General features: G+C 37.4%; 1 protein-coding gene across 5 annotated transcripts in view; it reads left to right on the forward strand.

The window, feature by feature from the left end:
- Positions 1-19,046, forward strand: part of Kdm5a (lysine (K)-specific demethylase 5A) — a 90,740-nt gene that overhangs the window by 29,580 nt on the left and 42,114 nt on the right. For all 5 annotated transcript variants that reach the window (XM_013520164.1, XM_013520162.1, XM_013520163.1 and 2 more), the window contains 6 exons: positions 1,435-1,554; positions 2,604-2,762; positions 7,302-7,483; positions 8,331-8,493; positions 10,015-10,134; positions 13,128-13,322. In XM_013520164.1, coding sequence (XP_013375618.1) covers positions 1,435-1,554; positions 2,604-2,762; positions 7,302-7,483; positions 8,331-8,493; positions 10,015-10,134; positions 13,128-13,322 — 939 coding nt within the window. The remainder of the gene's footprint in view (positions 1-1,434; positions 1,555-2,603; positions 2,763-7,301; positions 7,484-8,330; positions 8,494-10,014; positions 10,135-13,127; positions 13,323-19,046) is intronic.

Here is a 19,046-nt window from a genome sequence, read left to right on the forward strand (position 1 = left end):
TTGTTATGAAGTATTGTTCCATTATTATTTTTCTTTTCTTTGTCTTTTTGAGACAAGGTCTTGCTATGCAGTTCAGGCTGGCCTTGAGCTCACTTTGTAGCCCAAGCTGGTATCGAATTTGCAATGATCCTCCTGCCTCAGCCTCCCGAGTGCTGGGATTACAGGCATGTGCCACCACATCCTGCTTGTTTCATGGTTTTGAAAAAGAGATGTATTGAGTAGAAATGTGACAGCCATATTAAGGCGCCTTGCCTTCAAAGTTTCTTTCTCTCACTATTGGTGAGGCTTTTTATATATTGCTCCAGTTGAATGAGATTTCAACTCAGAGTATTCATATTGCTGGAATAACAACGAAGAAAAGCTGTAAGTCTTTTTAAACATTAAACTATAATCAGACATGAAGTTTTAGAATTTGAGATTTATACAAGTTTTCATGCTGTTAAGTAAACTGATGATGTCTTTTAACTTGTGCACATTTTGAGTTGATTATACTAAATTGTTCTTATTGAAAAACAATGATGTTATGAAAAGCCTGGTGTGTTTACTTATTTTAACAAAATGTCATGCTGGGACATCAAAGAGAAGAAGTTGGCTGGTTATATCGAGATACATTCAGAGATCTTTTATGGTCTAGGAATTATTAACTACTGTTCTCAAAGTTAAAGGGCATGTTAGCGAATGTTTGCGCCAAGACATTGGTCATAGTAATTACCATGACAGTGTGAGCAAACCATTTTGCTAGCCAGAAATCTTGGCAATGTAGTGGGTATCCTGATATCCACAAGCTTTATTTCCCCCTCCATGAACTATATTTTCTCTATGATCAGATCTACTGGGTGCTAAAATGGCAGACATTCTGGGGCTTGATTCCGAGTTAGGGAACATCCAGCTGTTGCCTGCGTGGCAGATCATAATGCCGACTCAGAGTCTTAAAACTGTCTCATTACCACCTTCTTACGGGAAGGCCATGGAAATACAAGTTGAGGGTCTAGAGTCCTGTTTCCTTATACCATTTTTCAGGTAACTACAGTAATACTTGTTTTGTTGTGTTTAGGGTTGGTGAGATTTGTTTCACCCAGGGGAATAATCAAAATAGAGCTTTTGTCCCTCCCACTCCTCCCTTCCTTTTCTTTCCTCTCCTCCCTCCTTCCGGTTTCCCCCTTCTGAAATATTCTTTTCTTTTTGGTACTGGGAATCGAACTCAGGACCTTGTACTTGCCAGGCAGGTGCTGTGCCACTGAGCTATATCTTCAGCCCTTGTTTCCCCATTTTCAGACAGAATGTTGCTAAATTGGTCCATAGTTTTGAACCAGAGGTCCTGCCTCTGCCTCCCAGAGTGCTGGGATTACAGGCATGTACCACTACACCTAGATCTTCAGTGCTTTTTAAGTTATAGTTTCATTGAGTTAATCTTAGTTATTTTTTTCTTCCCAGGAGTGTAACAAACCTCGAGAAGCCTTTGGATTTGAACAAGCGGTACGAGAGTATACACTTCAGAGCTTTGGAGAGATGGCAGATAATTTTAAGTCTGATTATTTCAATATGCCAGTCCATGTGAGTAACTATCTTTTAAGCCAGTTTTGAGAGGTACAAAGTTTTTTCTAAGCCTAAAGCTTTGGTTTGCTTTCTTATTTTTAATACTTGTAGAGAAAAGAGGGACAGAATCAATGAATACTGAATCTTAAAGTTGAAGGCCTTGCATACTATTTCATTCATTCAGCTGGGCGTGGTGGCGCACGCCTGTAATCCCAGCACTTGGGAGGCTGAGGCAGGAAGCTGAGGCTGGGGCAGAAGGATTGTTGTGAGTTTGAGGCCAGCCTGGGCTACACAGTGTTCAAGACCAGCCTGAACTGCATGGTGAGACCCTGTCTCAAAAAGGGGGAAAAAAAAAAACATTCATTCATTCATTCATTCATTGGGACAGGGTTTTACTATGAGTTCAGCTGGGTCTTGAACTCACTATGTAGCCCAGGCTGGCCTAGAACTCGAAGTGATCCTCCTGCCCCAATCTTTTGAATGCTGAGATTACAGGCGTGTACCAGCATACCTGGCTACTTGTTTTTTTCACTCTCTCAATGTGAAGTTTGTATTCTTCTATAGAGAAACCTGTTTTGATGTTTGAATTATTTTATTATTCCTCTGTGAATATTCCTTTACAGGGACATGAAGTATTTGGCTGTCACTGCTTTAGTTTAGTTAATTATTATATGTGGTTTGCTTTGTTTTCCCTGTGGAATCTGGGCTTTTAACATTCCTAGCAGTGCAGTGCTACAAAAGTTTGCTAAAGTTATTAAAAATTTGGCCTAGCTTTTTTCATTTCCATGGTCCTTCTTCATGTTCTGGTTCATCTTTGTCCTACATAGTTGGGAAACAGCTGCTTTCAGAGCAAAGCCGTTCAAATTCATTATGTTTTTCTGAATATCCAACTTACCTTTAGCTTGCCCCCATTCTTAGTGAAAAAAGCTAGGCTGTCAGTCATTTCTGCTGTAGGAAATGAGGTTTCTTTAATTTCATCACGTGTTTGTGTTTACTTGGCCTGTGTATTACGTTACAGTAGATTGTGGTTATAGTTGGTTAGTAATCCGTCATCTTTATCTGTGTAGATGGTTCCCACAGAACTGGTAGAGAAGGAATTCTGGCGGCTGGTTAGCAGCATTGAAGAAGATGTCATTGTGGAGTATGGAGCTGATATCTCCTCCAAAGACTTTGGAAGTGGGTTTCCTGTGAAGGACGGTCGGAGAAAGATGTTGCCAGAGGAAGAGGTACATGTAGTATCTAGATTTCTGCTGACCCCCAGGCTTTTTAGCTTTTTCTTTTTCTCTTTGCTTTTTTTTTTGTCTTTCTGAGACAGGGTCTTGCTATGCAGTTCAGGCTGGCCTTGAGCTCACTTTGTAGCCCAGGCTGGTCTCGAACTCAACAATCCTCCTGTCTCAGCCTCCTGAGTGCTGGGATTACAGGCGTGAACCACCATGCTGGCTTTCTTTGCTTTTTTTGAGTGGTACTGGGGATTGAACCCGGGGCTTTATGCATGCTCGTCTAGCACTCTCCTGCTGAGCTACACCCCCACCTTTTTTGGCTTTTTCATGGGAAACTATCTTTCTTTAATCTTTACTTTATTTATTTATTTATTTATTTCCTTTTTGAGACAGGGTCTCACTATGCAGTTCAGGCTGGCCTTGAACTCATTTTGTAGCCCAGGCTGACCTCAAACTTGTGTCTGTCCTCCTGTCTCAGCCTCCCGAGTGCTGGGATTACAGGCATGTGCTACCACGCCCAGTGACCTTTCTTTAATTTTAGGGGATCATGTCAATTTAAAATATTAAATATCTGGGCTTTGGACAGTACAAATAATTTTCACCTATTTGTTTATTTATTTATGTGTGTATGTATGTTTGAGGCAGAGTCTCATTATGTACCTCAGGCTGCCCGTAGGCTCCCTGTATAGCCCGAGCTGGCCTTGAACTCATGGTGACCTTCCTGCCTCATCCTCCCAAGTGCTGGGATTATAGGTGTGTACCACCACATCTGGTAGTTTTCGGTTTTAAACACAACACGTTCGGTACTGTGGCTGTAGCTCTGTGGCAAGGGCATTTACCTAACATGCATTTGATTTCTAGCACTGAACCGGAAAAATGAGAGAAAACAACAACAACAAAACCCATGAATTCAAAATATCTTTTAAAATTATCTGACTCTGAGTTTAGTGTGGTGTTGCATACCTCTAATCCTAGCATCTAAGAGGCTGAGGCAGAAAGTTCATGGGTTTGAGGTCAGCCTAGGCGTTACGACTTACTAAGATTCTGCCACAAGATAAAAAAAGGTTGAGGGTACAGCTCAGTACAAGGGCTGTGGGTTCAATCCCTAGCACTACTACCAGCATCAAAAAAAGAAAAAAAAGTAAAAGGAAAACCTAAAACCCCCACCAAAAATATCCCAAAACTCTGAATTTGAAAACTAATTAATTAGTTTATTAATTAGTTTAACTAATTATTAGTTTAATTTAATTAGTTTAAAGCATTAATATCAGTTTAAAATACTTGCTTAACTCTTTCTAAGATCTAAAAAAAATCTAGAAATTTTGAAATAAAAAGATTTTATTGATAGTTTTGAAATAAGTTTCTTTCAGTGGTTGGGTAGGCAGGCTTTCTTTTTCTTTTTTTTTTTTTTTCAGAGGTGGCTTAAACATTCTATTTGCAAACATAGTATTTTCTATCAGTTTCGTCTTTCAAGTATGCATGTAAACTGCAGCATATGTGTGAAGCCTTCTGTCACAGAGAGAGATGTGTGAACCTGAACTGATGCTTTTTCTTTTGTCCCTGCTACTTTTTCTTCTCTTCTATAACTGGCAGTGATTTAAGAGTTCTTTTTAAAAAGATACGTGTGATTACTCCAGATTTAAATTATGCCAACATATGTGGACGGTTGTCTACCAGGGAAGCTCATTAGAGGCTCTGTAGCCAAGGTTTTTATTTGGGGCTAGTGACCTAGCACCTTTTGCCAAACATGTACCAAAATTCCAGATACCCCCAAGGAAAGCTGGCGTTCAGCATAGAGGTTATCGTACAGTCCAGCGCTGTGAGCCCCTCTTAGCATGGAGGACAGGTTTTCTATTAGCGTAGGGAACTGTTCATCATTCGCATTTCCAGATACCAGCCAAGGGCCAAAGTTTGGCTCACTTTTTGGAGGACTGCAGTGTAGGTCTGCTATTTACTGTTTTCCACATGTGGGACGTGGTAGAAAAGTACGGTGAAGGTTTAATTTCTAAAAATTTGTTAAGGTAAAAGACACATTGCCATTCATTTCCATAAAATGCCCCCCTCGCTTTGCACACGTGTGCCATCATTCTTGTCACCCTCTGGAGCAGTCGTGCAAGTCCTTTTTGGGGAGTGTCTTTGAGTTTCACTGTCCCGACTGCCTTTGTGTCCTGAATAGATTGAAAACCTTTACTGTCATGGTCGTTTTGACTTTGGGGAAGAGCCAGAAGGCGCGTGGTGCCAGGTCTAGTAAGTATGGTGGGTAAGGACGCAGTATAATGTTTTTATGAGCCCGCCTTTAGTGGCATTTGACATCTCGTAAAGACACTCACTCACAAAAGCCTGCTTCAAAGCTGCCTCAGAAAGTAGAAAGAACGAAGGAATAAGTGGTAGTGATTAAGGGCAATGTGTCTTTTATTGTAAAATTTTAAATGACCGTAATTTTTGATCATACTGTATAATTTTTTTGGCAGTCTCATAGACACTGCTTTCACTTAAAATTTTAAGATTCATGGGGAATCTATTATGCAACTGCGTACTTTGTGTTTGAAATTTTCTATAATCAAGTTTTAAAATATTTAAAGGTATGGTTTAATCATAGTTTCATTTTTCAAAATCTTTTATTTTCATTTTGAATATAGTGTAAACTCTAAGCTTCTTATCCCAAAACTTAACAGTAAATATCCAATGTTTTTTTCTGGTCTTATTTCCTATATTTCTTAATCTGAGTCTGGCTCTCACACCACTGTACTTTTTCACCAGCTAGACTAGTGTATTGTAGCTCTGTGATTTACCTTTTGCATACCTGTAGCTCTCTTAGAATGCTGCTTTTGTTTTTGAGTGTAGGGGCTGGACCTAGGACGTTTTGCACATCTACCACTAAACTTCATCTGTAACGCCTATTCAGATATTATATATAGTTCAAGGCTCAACTCAGGATCTTTCTTTTTGTGATGCTTTTCTAATATTTAAAACCCATGGTGATTACTATTTTCTTGTCTTCCAAAGAACTATCTACTTTCATATCTGCATTTTGGAATTTAATATATGTGTTTACTTTGTGTTGTAAGTTTTTTATGTGATTTTTTTCTTTTTTTGAGACAAGGTCTTGCCAGGCATGGTGGTGCATGCCTGTAATCCCAGCACTCAGGAGCTGAGACTCCCGAGGGGTTGTAAAACTGTGGCAGTCCTCCTGCCTCAGCCTTCTGAGTGCTGAGATTACAGGTGCGCACCACCATGCCTAGCTCTTTGTTGTTTCTCTTTTCGAATTCCTACTTAACCAACTTTAGGTTCTCTTATTCTGTCTTTTCTGACTCTTTACTTTCATAGTTTCCATATCTTTTTGCTGTATTGTGGATGGTTTTCTCAAGTCTGCTAGTTCATTGATTTCTCACTTTAGCTCTGCCATTGGCTGTTTAACCTCGTTGAGATTTTTTTCCCTTACTATAGAAACTTCGAAACATATAAAAGTAAATAAAATAATAAACGTCCATCCCTCAGTAACTGGCATCCAGGTTCACTTACTAACTTTCTAATAGAAGGCAGTTGAATTACCGTTTCTGTCTGTACATTCACTCTTCTATGCTATGTCATACTGTGTTTTCACTGGAAAAACGCATGGTGAATTACTAAAGGCTGTTAGTGAAAAAGGTAGATAATATCTTAGAATTATAGTGAAAGTAGTAGTAATAATAATAATAATAATGATACTAATAGTAATAACACTAATAGACTTCATGGATTCTGTGGTCCTCACTTTGAGAAGTGTTCTATTTAAGATGATAAGCATTTAAAGTCTGTACCTCATATGGCTTCAGAGATGTGTGTTTGAAACCTATTCTTTGGTTCCTAAATCTAGTTAGAAACCCCTGTGAAGGGCTGGGGCTATAGCCAGTGGCCCAGAACCTGCCTGGCAAGCATGAGGTCCTGAGTTCGATTGGGGGTACCAAAAAAAGAAACTGCTGTGAAAGTTAACAAAGTTTTCTTTTTTATTTTTGCTTTGGAAACTAGGAATCTTCCTGTAAACTTGGAGTTCCTTTTTCTTTCAAATTCAATTGTGAAATATTGTTATATTGTTATAATTTATCCAGTTTTTCTAGGTATTTTTGTAGCAAGGGATGGTGGTAGTGACTTTCTGCATCGTACCAGCTTTCAGTATTGTCACAAATTCAGGATTAGGTGTCTTCTTGAGTTTTGTCTTAGTGGTGTGTAGCACCACCTATAAATACGGTAATCAATATTTTGGGGAATTTATACCACTAGAAGTAATGTAGAAATGTAATAAGACCTGTTAAAGTGGGTCTTACCCTGTTTTATTGGAGGGCTAGGAGTAATATGGTTTTCTTATGTGCATCAAAGTAAATCAGCAGTATCTGAAATAAAGGGAAATCTGAAAAGAAACTATGGTTGAGAGGATTAAATGTCTAATGAGATGAATTATATGTATTAGATAACAACAGATTCTGTCAGTTTTCTTGAGAGGCTTTTCCTGAAATTTCTATGAGCATTTGTCATTTCTGATCTTTAACCAATTTTTTTTTTTAATAGGAGTATGCACTTTCGGGTTGGAATTTGAATAACATGCCTGTCCTGGAGCAGTCTGTCCTTGCACACATTAATGTAGATATTTCTGGAATGAAGGTGCCATGGCTCTACGTGGGAATGTGTTTCTCCTCTTTTTGCTGGCACATTGAGGATCACTGGAGTTACTCCATTAACTACTTGCATTGGTATGTACATCCTCGATCAGCACGGCGTACGTACCTACTGAACTTGGTATTTATTTATTTTTAGTGCTGAGGATTGAATCCAGGGCCTTGTGCATGCTGAGCACATGCCCTACCACAAAATTACATCTCCAGCCCCAGTCTTTTTTAAAGATGTAATAATATTAGGGAAACCTGACTTCAAAAGTATTGTCTACCCAAGATATATTGTGGAAGAAAGGGGGAGCATCTCAGGATACCTACCCTTTTAAGGTATGTGTGAATAGCTTATTTACTTGAATAGTAAATTGAACTCAGTGAAATTATAGATATTGTAAAGAATGTTGAATTTTTGTTGTTTTGTTTTTTCCAATACCAGGAATCGAACTCATGACCTTGCACTTGCCAGGCAGGTGCTGTGCCGCTGAGCTATATCTCCAGCCCCAAGAATATTGAATTTTTACTTTGATTATTGAGGAGATAACTGGAACGTCCAGGGGACCTATAAATCAAGATAATGTGTCGATAACCTTTGGAACAGAGTTTACTCTTCATGTAGCGTCTTCTTTAAACATACAATTACTGATCTCCTTGAAGAGTTTATATGCTTTTGAGTTCCTTCTGATAGAAGTGATAAATAAATACCTATCCATATACTGTTGCCCTAGCTTCTATTATGAACAATAGCACAGATTTATGAAATGATCGGCATAATTCTGTGGTCATGGACTAAGACACAGTGATTATAATTTAGTGGGTTAGAGTTAGGGAGTAATACACAGTTGATTATGATTCAACAGGTGTGAATGAAGAGAGTCTGGACTCATTGGTGCCGCGCTGTACCTAGCTAAACAGTGACTTCTTTTGCTAGGGGGGAGCCAAAGACATGGTATGGTGTACCGTCGCATGCTGCAGAACAGCTGGAAGAGGTGATGAGGGAGCTGGCCCCTGAGTTATTTGAGTCCCAGCCTGATCTGCTGCATCAGTTAGTCACCATCATGAACCCCAATGTGCTAATGGAGCATGGTGTGCCTGTGAGTGTGTGTCTCCTTTGAGTATTTTTATTGTTTGTTTTTTTGGACAGTGTCTTGCTATATATAGTTCAGGCTGATCTTGAACTTACTATGTAGCCCAGGCTGGCCTCAAGCTTGCTACGCTCCTCCTGCCTCAGCCTTCTGACTGCTGGAATTACAGGCGTGCTCCTTTTAGTATTTTTAAAGTTATTTTAGCTCTTAGTTAGATAGAATCATGTATATGCTTTATTCTATAACTGGAAGTGAAGTTATGTTATTTTCTAGCCAAGTTAGAATTTATACTTTGTAGGGAGCACTTTTTATCTGATTAAGAGGAATATTTTAAGGTATGAGTCATACCTTACATGTAGTTACCTATTCAAATAGCCTTCTCTTTTCTGTAAACCATTATATCCTGTTTTGAACAAAAATCTAATATTTTTTCCTACCTCTGTTTAACCAAAAAAACCCAGATATTTTAAGAGGTAGTGCTAATAACTCTAACCCTTTTTTATATAAAGATGTCACAACTGTTTTTTTGTTTTGTTTTTGTTTTTATTTTTGAGATGGAGTCTCACTATGAAGTTCAGACTGGCCTTGATCTCACTTTGTAGCCCAGGCTGGTCTCAAACGCAGAAGGACCCTCCTGCCTCCTGCACTCCTTCCTGAGTGATGGGATTATAGGCATGCACCACCACGCTGGGTGATGTCACAACTTTTAACCCATGACAATGAAGTAAAAATTACTATGAATACTTCTTTGAAAGTAGTTTTTAAAAGGATTCTCAAATTTAAACTACTATAACCTGATAAAGTATAAATTTAACAAGTTTGCTACATATAATCAAATATTTATTAAACTGTAATGAGAAAGTAGATTGAATAACATTTGTATTACCACTTTGTCTTTAAAAAGTGAATTAATCAGGTACAGTGGTGCATGTCCATAATAGCAGTACTGTGGGGAAGCCGAGGCAGGAGGATTCCAAGTTCAGGCCCAGCGGGGCATTCTCAAAAAAGGAGGAATGTAGCTCAGTGTGAAGGCTCTAGGTTCAATCCCCAGTACTAAAAAAAGAAAAAAGAAGAGTGTACTTACACAACCTGTGACGTTTTAAAAAGACATACTATTATCATACAAAAAAGTAACATTTGGGAAAACTGATTTTGGGGCTATCTCATACAATGTATGAGCTAATTCAGTTACCAAAAAATTACCCAAAGATAGTGAGAAATTCCATTTTTTAGCACTATTTGCAACCCAACCCCTTAATTATACATATTTTATTAAGTTACCATGAGTCCCATTTTCCTTTTGGAAGTGTTTTGGCTGCTGATTTTGTCATGAGTTGTTTGTATCAGTGACTGTTTCAGGAAAGGAGGATTCTAGCTACTTATTAAAACCCTGACACTATTTTTGATGTGTGTAAATTAATGTATAATTTTCAATTTTAGAAAATGCCTCTACAACTGTCTTACTGATAAAATGTCCTGCTTTTTTTTTTTTTTTTTTTTTTAATATCCTTGTTCTCAATTTTCATTTAGGTGTACAGGACGAATCAGTGTGCAGGCGAGTTTGTTGTGACGTTTCCTCGTGCCTATCATTCTGGATTTAACCAGGGCTACAACTTTGCTGAAGCTGTGAACTTCTGTACTGCTGACTGGGTCTGTTCTATAGCGAGTGGCTGTTGTACGTGTACTAACACCACTGTAAAATGAAGTTTAGGTATCATCTGTTTAGCGGGACTCTGGGTAGGGGACACGAGTAATTCAGTGCAGACTGACGTGGCTGTTGTGATTGAGAAAGTTACCTGGCCTTTCCATCCCATCATTTATTTAGAGAGCTTTACAATTCTTTTGTTCTCACACATTCATTTTCCCATTCTGTTTGAAGTTTAAACGGGTAGCTAATTATTTTCTGAGGAGATATAGTTCTTTCTGTGAGCACTTTTAGGTCTTAAAATATGTAAATATAGTGCCACTCACTGCTATTTTACTTTTATATGAGATAGATAAGAAAATATAGTCATGGTTAGATCATGTTGGTTGGGGGAAGATTACACATTTATAATGTGCTGTTCATTTTTATTGTATTGTTTTTGTTGCCTCTTATCATTTTGGGGGCAATCATTTAGTAGTATTGGATCTTTTATTTTCCATGGATACCTTAATTTATTAAAATCCGTGATTAATGATAGAACGTTTATTTCCTTGGCCAGTGAGTACATTTTCATAGTGAATAAATACTTTTTTGAAATGGGCTCTTGCTTCGTTGCTCTTACTGGCTTTGAATACCTAGGGGCTCAGATGATTCTCTTGCCTCAGCCTCTACAATACTGGGAGTACAAGCATGTACCCCCCATGTTGTACCCCCACATTTGGGTTGTGAGTAGTCTTATTTTAATCCAGTAATTTTAGTTTTGTTTATTTTTGTTCGGCTTTTCTTTTTTTCCAGGTGGGGTCGCGCTCTGTAGTTCAGGTTGGCCTTAAACTCACTATGTAGCCCAGGCTGGCCTTGAACTCATGGCAGTCTTCCTTCCTCAGCCTCCCAAGTGCTGGGATTATATGTGCCACCATGTCTGGGTAATCCAGTGATTTTAAACTTCTTTTTTAAAAAACATCTTCCTTTTTAGATTTTGGAAGCAGCATAATTTAGTATGGGCAAGCCTAAATGTAGGATTTTCCTTGGGCACTGGAGCTGTTTTTCAAAATTCAGCTAATGTTTATATAGTTTATGATTTACATGGTGATTGACTCAGTATAGGTTATGAAGTGGGATAGTTCAGGTAAGAGTTGAGGGATGGTAGCTACCTTTAACATGCTGTTTTCTGATGTTTAGTCTAGGTAGCTCTTAATTTCAGTGGGCCGAAATGTTTTTTCCCTAGTTTATGAAGATGCTAATAGATTTACTTAATAGTCTGAATAAGTTAAATATTATAGGTGAGAGGTTGATACTCTTTAGAAGAAGGTGCTGATATAAATGAAAAGTTAGAGCAAGTTGGGCGTGGTGGTACATGCCTGTAATCCCAGCATTTAGGAGGCTGAGGCAGGAAGATTGCCACCAGTCTGAGGCCAGCCTGGGCTACATAGAGGAATCCTACGAAAGGAATCCTAAGGCAGAGAAAGAAGAATGGGCTAACCCTTATAAGCTGCACTGGATAATCAGCTCTCCCTGATGTGCCTTCTTTCTACGTTTGTAATAATTAAAAACTGGAAACCCTGTAGTTGATTACCCCTCCTTTTCCTTGTGGCTGTGGGAGAACTGTCTGAAGAGTAAATATTTAAGGGTTAAGATACAAAGGCATCGCATGTTGTTAATAGACAAGACGGTCGCTAATCCTAACTTTGAAATACACGTTGGGAATGATAATTTCTGTGAAGAGTGTGGAAACACTGATTCAGAGAGAGCCTCGTATTTTCTATGATTGCCAGTATCAAAATGGAGGTGAATTTTAAAAGGTTCTTAATGTTTGTTTTTTTTTAATATTATAGTTTCCTAATCCAAAAAATTAGCTTTCAGTTACTGTAGTTTTTCCACTTAAGCATAGGAAAGAAGTTGAAGTTGCAGAGAGAGAAAGAGAGAGAGAGAGAGTGTGTGTGTGTGTGTGTCTTATAGCTAGGTTTTTTTGCAGTGCTGTTGCTGTAATGTAAGGCCTCATGCATGGTGAGGTTGTGCTGTACCGCTGAGCTACATCCCCAGCCTTGTATCTATGAAAAGTTAGTGATTGGTAAAAAGTGATAATGCGGACTGGGCATGGGGGCAGATAACTGTAATCCCAGCACTTGGGAGGCTGGGGCAGGAGGATCGCTGCAAGTTTGAGGCCAGCCTGGATTACATAGTGAGAACCTGTCTCCAAAAAAGAAGTGATTATTGTATTTAGCCATTTATTGCACTGAAAACAAAGTATATGCTTTTATGATTTCACTTGTTTGAATCCTCTTTCTTTGAAGATGGTTGCTTTGAAAAAAACTTTTTTTTTTTTTTTTTCTTTTTTTGGTACCAGGACTCAAACTCAGGACTTTGTGCTTGCCAGGCAGGTGCTTATGCCACTGAGCTATCTCCCTGGCCCCTTGAAGAAGAATTCTAGATGCTTAAATCTAAACCGTCCTTTGCTTTGATTCTGGCAAAAAAAATAAAGTCAGCCAGTATACTTAAATAGTACTTTTTCTTTTTCTTTTTTTCTTTTTTCTTTTCTTTTTGTTTCTTTTCTTCTAATAACATCTGTTCTTTTTGCTTTAGAATCTTGAGTCTTGAATAATTTTGTTTAAGCTTTTATGGAGAGAACTTCTAACATTTTGATTTTTACAATATTTTTCCTTTAAGGAAAGCCTCATGTTGACTGGTCTAAAAAAAAGAGTTCGCTGCATCATTTATACCCCAGGGAGCCCCAGTTTCTGGACACACATAATGAGTAGAAAATCAGCAGTTTAGGCCAGAAGCTTAGCATCTTAGATCATGAGAATTTTCTGTGGGAAGGGCCTTTGAAATTCTAGCTGGGTCATGGAAGGTTCATATTTATAATTGCCTTTTATATTCACATGGAGTTTAGTATTCTGTCTTCTTTGTGATGAAAGGGAAGCTCTTTAGGGTAAATAGAGGTTCTGTTTTACAATACATTATAATAAGCAAGTCATTTAATCTAGAAATTTGTTTTCAGTTGCCCATTGGACGTCAGTGTGTAAATCATTACCGACGCCTACGGCGCCATTGTGTCTTTTCACATGAGGAGCTAATTTTCAAGATGGCAGCAGACCCAGAGTGCTTAGATGTGGGGCTGGCTGCCATGGTCTGCAAAGAGCTGACGCTCATGACTGAAGAAGAGACACGATTAAGGGAGTCTGTTGTACAAATGGTGAGTTTGCGGAGCAAATTTCTTGTGTTTATACAGCATATGAGATACTGAAAAAAATTGGTCCTTTGGGGAGGCTCTACTTTTTCACCTTTGATCATTTTAGGAGTTGAACATGAAAATCACTAATTTGAAGTAGGTTTTAGATTTTTTAATTACTATTTTTGGTTTCTTCAGATTGAAAAAGTTTTAGGAAACTTGGTATCATGAGTAGATTGTTAAAGTAGAATCCTATTAGGTAGAATTTCTTAGGTATATATTTGTTTTCTTAAGAAAATTCAGTTCCTTTTGTCCGTGAGATTTATATTGAATAAAAGTTATGTTTCTGGTGCTTATAGACTCTGTCAGGTTAAGTGAATCTATTTTTACCCCTTGTAAGTAATTTGGTATATGAGGAGGACTGAATATAACTAATGGTTAGGATTGTTTTTTAAAGGGAGAAGGTTTATTTAGCTCACAGTTTGTGGAGATTTCAGTACATTCTCGGCTGGTTCCAAGGCAGGGTGGCACATGGCAGAGGGGCAACCTCATCTTGGGCTGTTCCCACGTATCATCCCTATATAGCTAGCCTCCCTGGGATGGTACCATGTGCCTTCTATTTTTTTTTATTTTTTATTTTTTGAGTTATGCTCTTGCTCTGTTTCCTAGGCTGGTCTTAAATTCCTGTTGTCAGGAAATCTTGCCTTCCCCTCCTGAGTAGCTGGGACTATGGGTGTGAACCACCACATCCTGCTGTCTGGCTTCTTTCTCTCAGCTAATTTCTTTAAGATATATCTATATTGCTTTGTGTATTTATTATCGAGTAATTTCCCACTGAATGGATGTACCACAGTCTGTTTATATACATTCACTTGTGGATGGACATTTGGACTGTTTCCAGATTTTAGGTGTTAGGAATTAAAATTACTTTGGACATTTGTGTACACATTTTTATATGGACATTTGCTTTCATTTCTCTTGGATAACTACTAAGAATAGAATGGTTAGGTCCTATTATGCGTATATGTTTTAATTTTTTGAAAAATTGCCAAACTGTATTCAAAGTGGTTGTACCATTCTGCATTTCTACCAGTAGTGTATGAGACGTTTAATTGCCCTTTATCCTTACTGACACTTGGTATGAGCACTCTTTTTGACTTTATCTGCTCTAATAGATTTGTAGTATTTCATTTTGGTTTTAATTTGCATTTTCCCTAATGACTGCTGATGTTGAGCATATTTTAGTGTAGTTGCTTGCTATCTGTATGTCCTTCAAATCTTTTGCTGAACTTTAAAAAGATGTATGGTCTTATTATTGATTTTTCAGAGTTGTGTATATATTCTGGGTACAAATTCTTTATCAGATAGGTAATTTTTTGTTGTTGTTGTTGTGGTTTGTTTTTTGTCTTTTTCAGTCAGGGTCTTGCTAGGCAGTTCAGGCTGGCCTTGAGCTCACTTTGTAGCCCAGGCCTGTCTCAAACTCACACTGATCCTCCTGCCTCAGCCTCCCGAGTGCTGGGATTACAGGTGTGCTCCACCACGCCCGGCCTCAGATAGGTGATTTAAAATATTTTTGCCTATTCTGGTTTGTCTTTTCCTTTTCTTAACAGTGAAACTTTTTGAAAAACAGGCATTCTTACTTTTTTTGTTTGTATGTCTTTTTTCTGGTACCAGGAATTGAACTCATGACCTTGCACTTGCCAGGCAGGTACTGTGCTGCTGGGCTAAATCCCCAGCCCCCACTTTTACTTTTTTATGACGTTCAACTTAGCAGTTCTTTTCTGGGTTGTGCTTTTAGTTGTATCTAAACTTTGCCAAAACCCATAGTTACAGTTTTCTCCTATGATTTTTAGTTTTATCTTGCATATTTAGGTATTGGACTTATTTCAAGTTAATTTTCGTGTATGGAGTGAGGTATTTGTTCAAAGCTCATTTTCTTGTATATGTCACTAGTAATTTGAAGTTCACTTGAGATGCTCATTAGAGATCTTCTGTTTTAAGAGAATGTGTGTTTAATAGCCAAGAACAGTTGGTAGGTTGTGAAGAAATCTTATTTACATCCTCAAATGTAACATTTTCAGGCCAGGGATATAGCTCAGTGGCACAGCATCTCCCTGGCAAGCACAAGATCCTGAGTCCCATTCCTGGTACCAAAAAGTGAATAAATAAATAAAACAACATTTCCAGGCAGGAAAGTTTGTATAATCACAAAATTAAGAAGTTTGTATTTGTGTGTATTTCTAAATAATTTGCTTCAGTAAATTGTTGAGTGTAATTGGTAGGATGTACGTATTAACTTGTAATGGTTTTAGCAGAATGAATGTAAATTTCGGCTAGGAAAAACATTACAGTGATACAGTGATTTGGATCTGAGGGGAAAACTGTTTCACTACTTTTTTTATAGACACAAACAGGGGAAATATTACCCAAAATATAAAGCTATACATGCTAGAAATATTACTACAAAGTATGTAAAGATGATTATTTTTTAGGAATTTTAAGTTAGTTTAGAAATAAATTTTGTAAATGGTCAAATTCCTTTTCTCTATTTGTTTGAATTACCATTGATAGAAGAAAAAAAAAAGATACAAGTGAAATTTTGAAGAATTTATTTTACTTTTTAGAGATTCTTGAATATAAATGGCTGGATAATTAGTAGTCCCACTTTAAAAATATTCTGGTTTTATACTTGTGTTCTTAAAATTCTGTTTTGAGTGTGTATTTATTTAAAATAGGATTTTTTTCTCATTGTGAGGAGTATTTTGAATTTTAAAATTTAAATATTTTAATTTTTTTGGTTTTGCTATTCTTCTTAGTTTTTATTTTATTGGTACATTTTAGCTTTACATAGTGATAGCATTCATCATAGGGAATTTGTACCTGTACGTGATATGTCTTGCTTCTTTTTTTCCCATTGCCCTGACCTCCCTTCAGTCCCTTTCTGCCTCCGTTATTTACAAGAATTTTGTTTGCATTTTTTCCGTCTGTTCTTTTTTCTTGTCCCTTCTTTCCTTTTTCTCTCCCCTTCCCTTGTTCCCCTTCTCATTTGAACATTTTCTTCCCATTTCCCAGTATCTTTGGTTTTTTTTTTTTTTTTTTGGTTGTTTTGACACAGGGTTTTGCTATGCAGTTCAGGCTGACCTTGAGCTCACTTTGTAGCCCAGGCAACAATCCTCCTGCCTCAGCCTTCCGAGTACTGGGATTACAGGCGTGTACCACTACACCTGGCCCATTTCCTAGTATCTTTGGTCCTTATGAAATTTAAATATACTAGTGGAGATTCACACAGCAAGTTTTTTTGGTATGTTTTCTTATTTCAGATTCAATCTGGGTTTTTAATGGGGCTTTTTTTTCTTTCTTTCTTTCTTTTGTTACTGTGTCTTGCTATAGGCTAGGCGGGGTTTGAACTTATGATCCTCTTGCCTTATCCTCCCAGATTCTGGGATTGCAGGCCTGTGCTACTACGCCCAGCTGTTGGGACATTATTATTAATTTTTGTGATAACTTAAATATATATCATATTTTCTTGTCCTCCACCGTGTTTTTATTATACCTTGACATATTTCACTACAGGCTCTTTCTCTTTAAGTTTATCTTTCCTATACCCTTGTTCCAGATACTTATTCTGCCCTTGGGCTTTTCTTTCCTATTTTGAGAAAAGTTTTCATTTTATCTTTTCCTAAACTTCTTGAATAATTTTCTTTTTTTTTTGTTGTTTAAAAGTTGTTTCCTTTCGGGTTGTGCTTATTTTCTGTTCATCCCTTCCTCACCACTGGTTTTGTCCCCTCGTACTTTTGAACTCCCCAGGTTTACTAATGACAGCTTTACTGCCAAGTCTAGTGCGCTTTTCCCCGCTTTCCATTCCCAGTGACCTCCTCATGGCACTGTATATTCCTCCCTTGGTTTCTTTCATTAGCATTTGCTTTGCTTTTGGTCCATTCTATTTGATCATTTTTGCCCATCACACCCAGTTAACTTTTTCTTCTCGATTGCCAGTGTTTTTATGAGTCAGCTTTTTCTTTCATGCTGTTTTTTCAAGGAATTTTAATCCATTTTTAGAATTTAAACTGCGCTATTAACTTGTAGTTTAGTCTTTTTTTCTGTCAGTCAGGGAGGCATTGTTCAGTCACTTGTTTGTAAACTGTTTCCACATGCTTATTGTACAGATTATTGTCATATCTGTTTTGCCATGTGAAAATAGCATGCCATCTCCTCTTCCACCATCCTTTCTGTTTTGTTTTGTTTTGTTTTGTTTTGTTTTGTTTTGTTTTGTTTTGTGTTTCTGAGACAGGGTCTCGCTGTGCAGTTCAGGCCAGCTGTGAGCTTACTTTGTAGCCCAGGCTGGTCTCAAACTCGCAATAATCCTCCTGCCTCAGCCTCCTGAGTGCTGGGATTACAGGCATGTGCCACCACACCCGGCTTCCCACCATCCTTTTACAAGTCATTTTCCTAATTTCTCATCTGAATTATTATTATTTTATTTATTGATTGATTGATCGATACTGAAAATCGAGCTCAGGACCTTGTGCTTGCCAGGCTTGTGCCACTGAGCTATATCCCCAGCCCTCATCTGAATTATTTTGAATAGCCTTTTAATTTGTATCTTTGGTTCTTTTCTTCTTCCCACTCTCTCCTGATAATTTATGATTTTCCACAGTATAATCTCAGAGGTGTAAGCTTTAGAATATGTTAGAATGTATTACAAGAAAAAAATTGTCCTGTGGTTAGAAAGTTGGGGAAAATAGTGGTTTGGGGAAAGATAAATAGGCTTCTTTATCGCATAACTTCTCTGATCCCTTAAAATATGCTGGTGTTCATTGTTAACGTCTAACATTAGAGGAAACTAATCTGTAGAATTTTCCGAAATAGAAATTTATTTTCAAAGAATCTTAGGATTAGTGGTCCTTGGAATGCAAACACTTTGCAAAATGGTCTAGAATTTTTGGAAACAGCCAAAATTCTATTAGTTGTCACATCAGTGTCCTGTATTTTCCATGAAAATTTTTGTAAATTAAGAAACATTCATTTTGGGACATTTGCATAAAAATAATTTTTAAAGAAAATAATGCTAATATGAGAAAATGTATAGTTAGCAAACATGTAGATTAAATTGATTAAAAAGAAAAAGTATGAAGAATGAATTTAATTGTGTCTCTTAGTGAATAAAGGTTCAGGCCTCCACCTTGTTTAAGTGAAAAAAGTTTGCTCTTTAGAAAAATTTGGTTTGTAATTTCCTTGCTCAAATAAATAGAAACTGTAAAGGGAACTTTTGTACATTGAATGAAAGTGGGTTTTTTTGTTTTTTTTTAAGAGCAGGAAAATTTATTGGAGAAAAGGAATAGGAAATAGGAGTAGGGGGATAGGGAATAGGAATAGCCCCTGAGAGACAGGAGGGGTCCTGAATGGGTTGCCTGACAGTCTTCTTAAAGTGTGTTTTGTATACTTTTTCCTAAGCTGGCATCTAAGTTCAATTAATTAATTTTCTTTTATTGACATTTTGCTGAAGTATTTTGATTTCCATATTAGGTAATTTGGTTAGGTATACTTGTCTTTGCATGTGTTTGATACATTACTAATTTATCTTGTTCAAGGGTATATATTATCCCTAGGGACATTAATTTTTTAAAAATTTGTTTTATTGTTTTAAAGAGAAAGCAAAGGAAACCACATAAAACATACAGAGAGCTTTATGAAGTCATGGTAAACTTTCTTGTCATCACCATTCAGATCAAGAAATTGAAGTTTGTC

The sequence above is a fragment of the Chinchilla lanigera genome, unplaced genomic scaffold (genome assembly GCF_000276665.1).
Source record: "Chinchilla lanigera isolate Chin_1 unplaced genomic scaffold, ChiLan1.0 scaffold00053, whole genome shotgun sequence".
Lineage (NCBI taxonomy): Eukaryota > Metazoa > Chordata > Mammalia > Rodentia > Chinchillidae > Chinchilla > Chinchilla lanigera.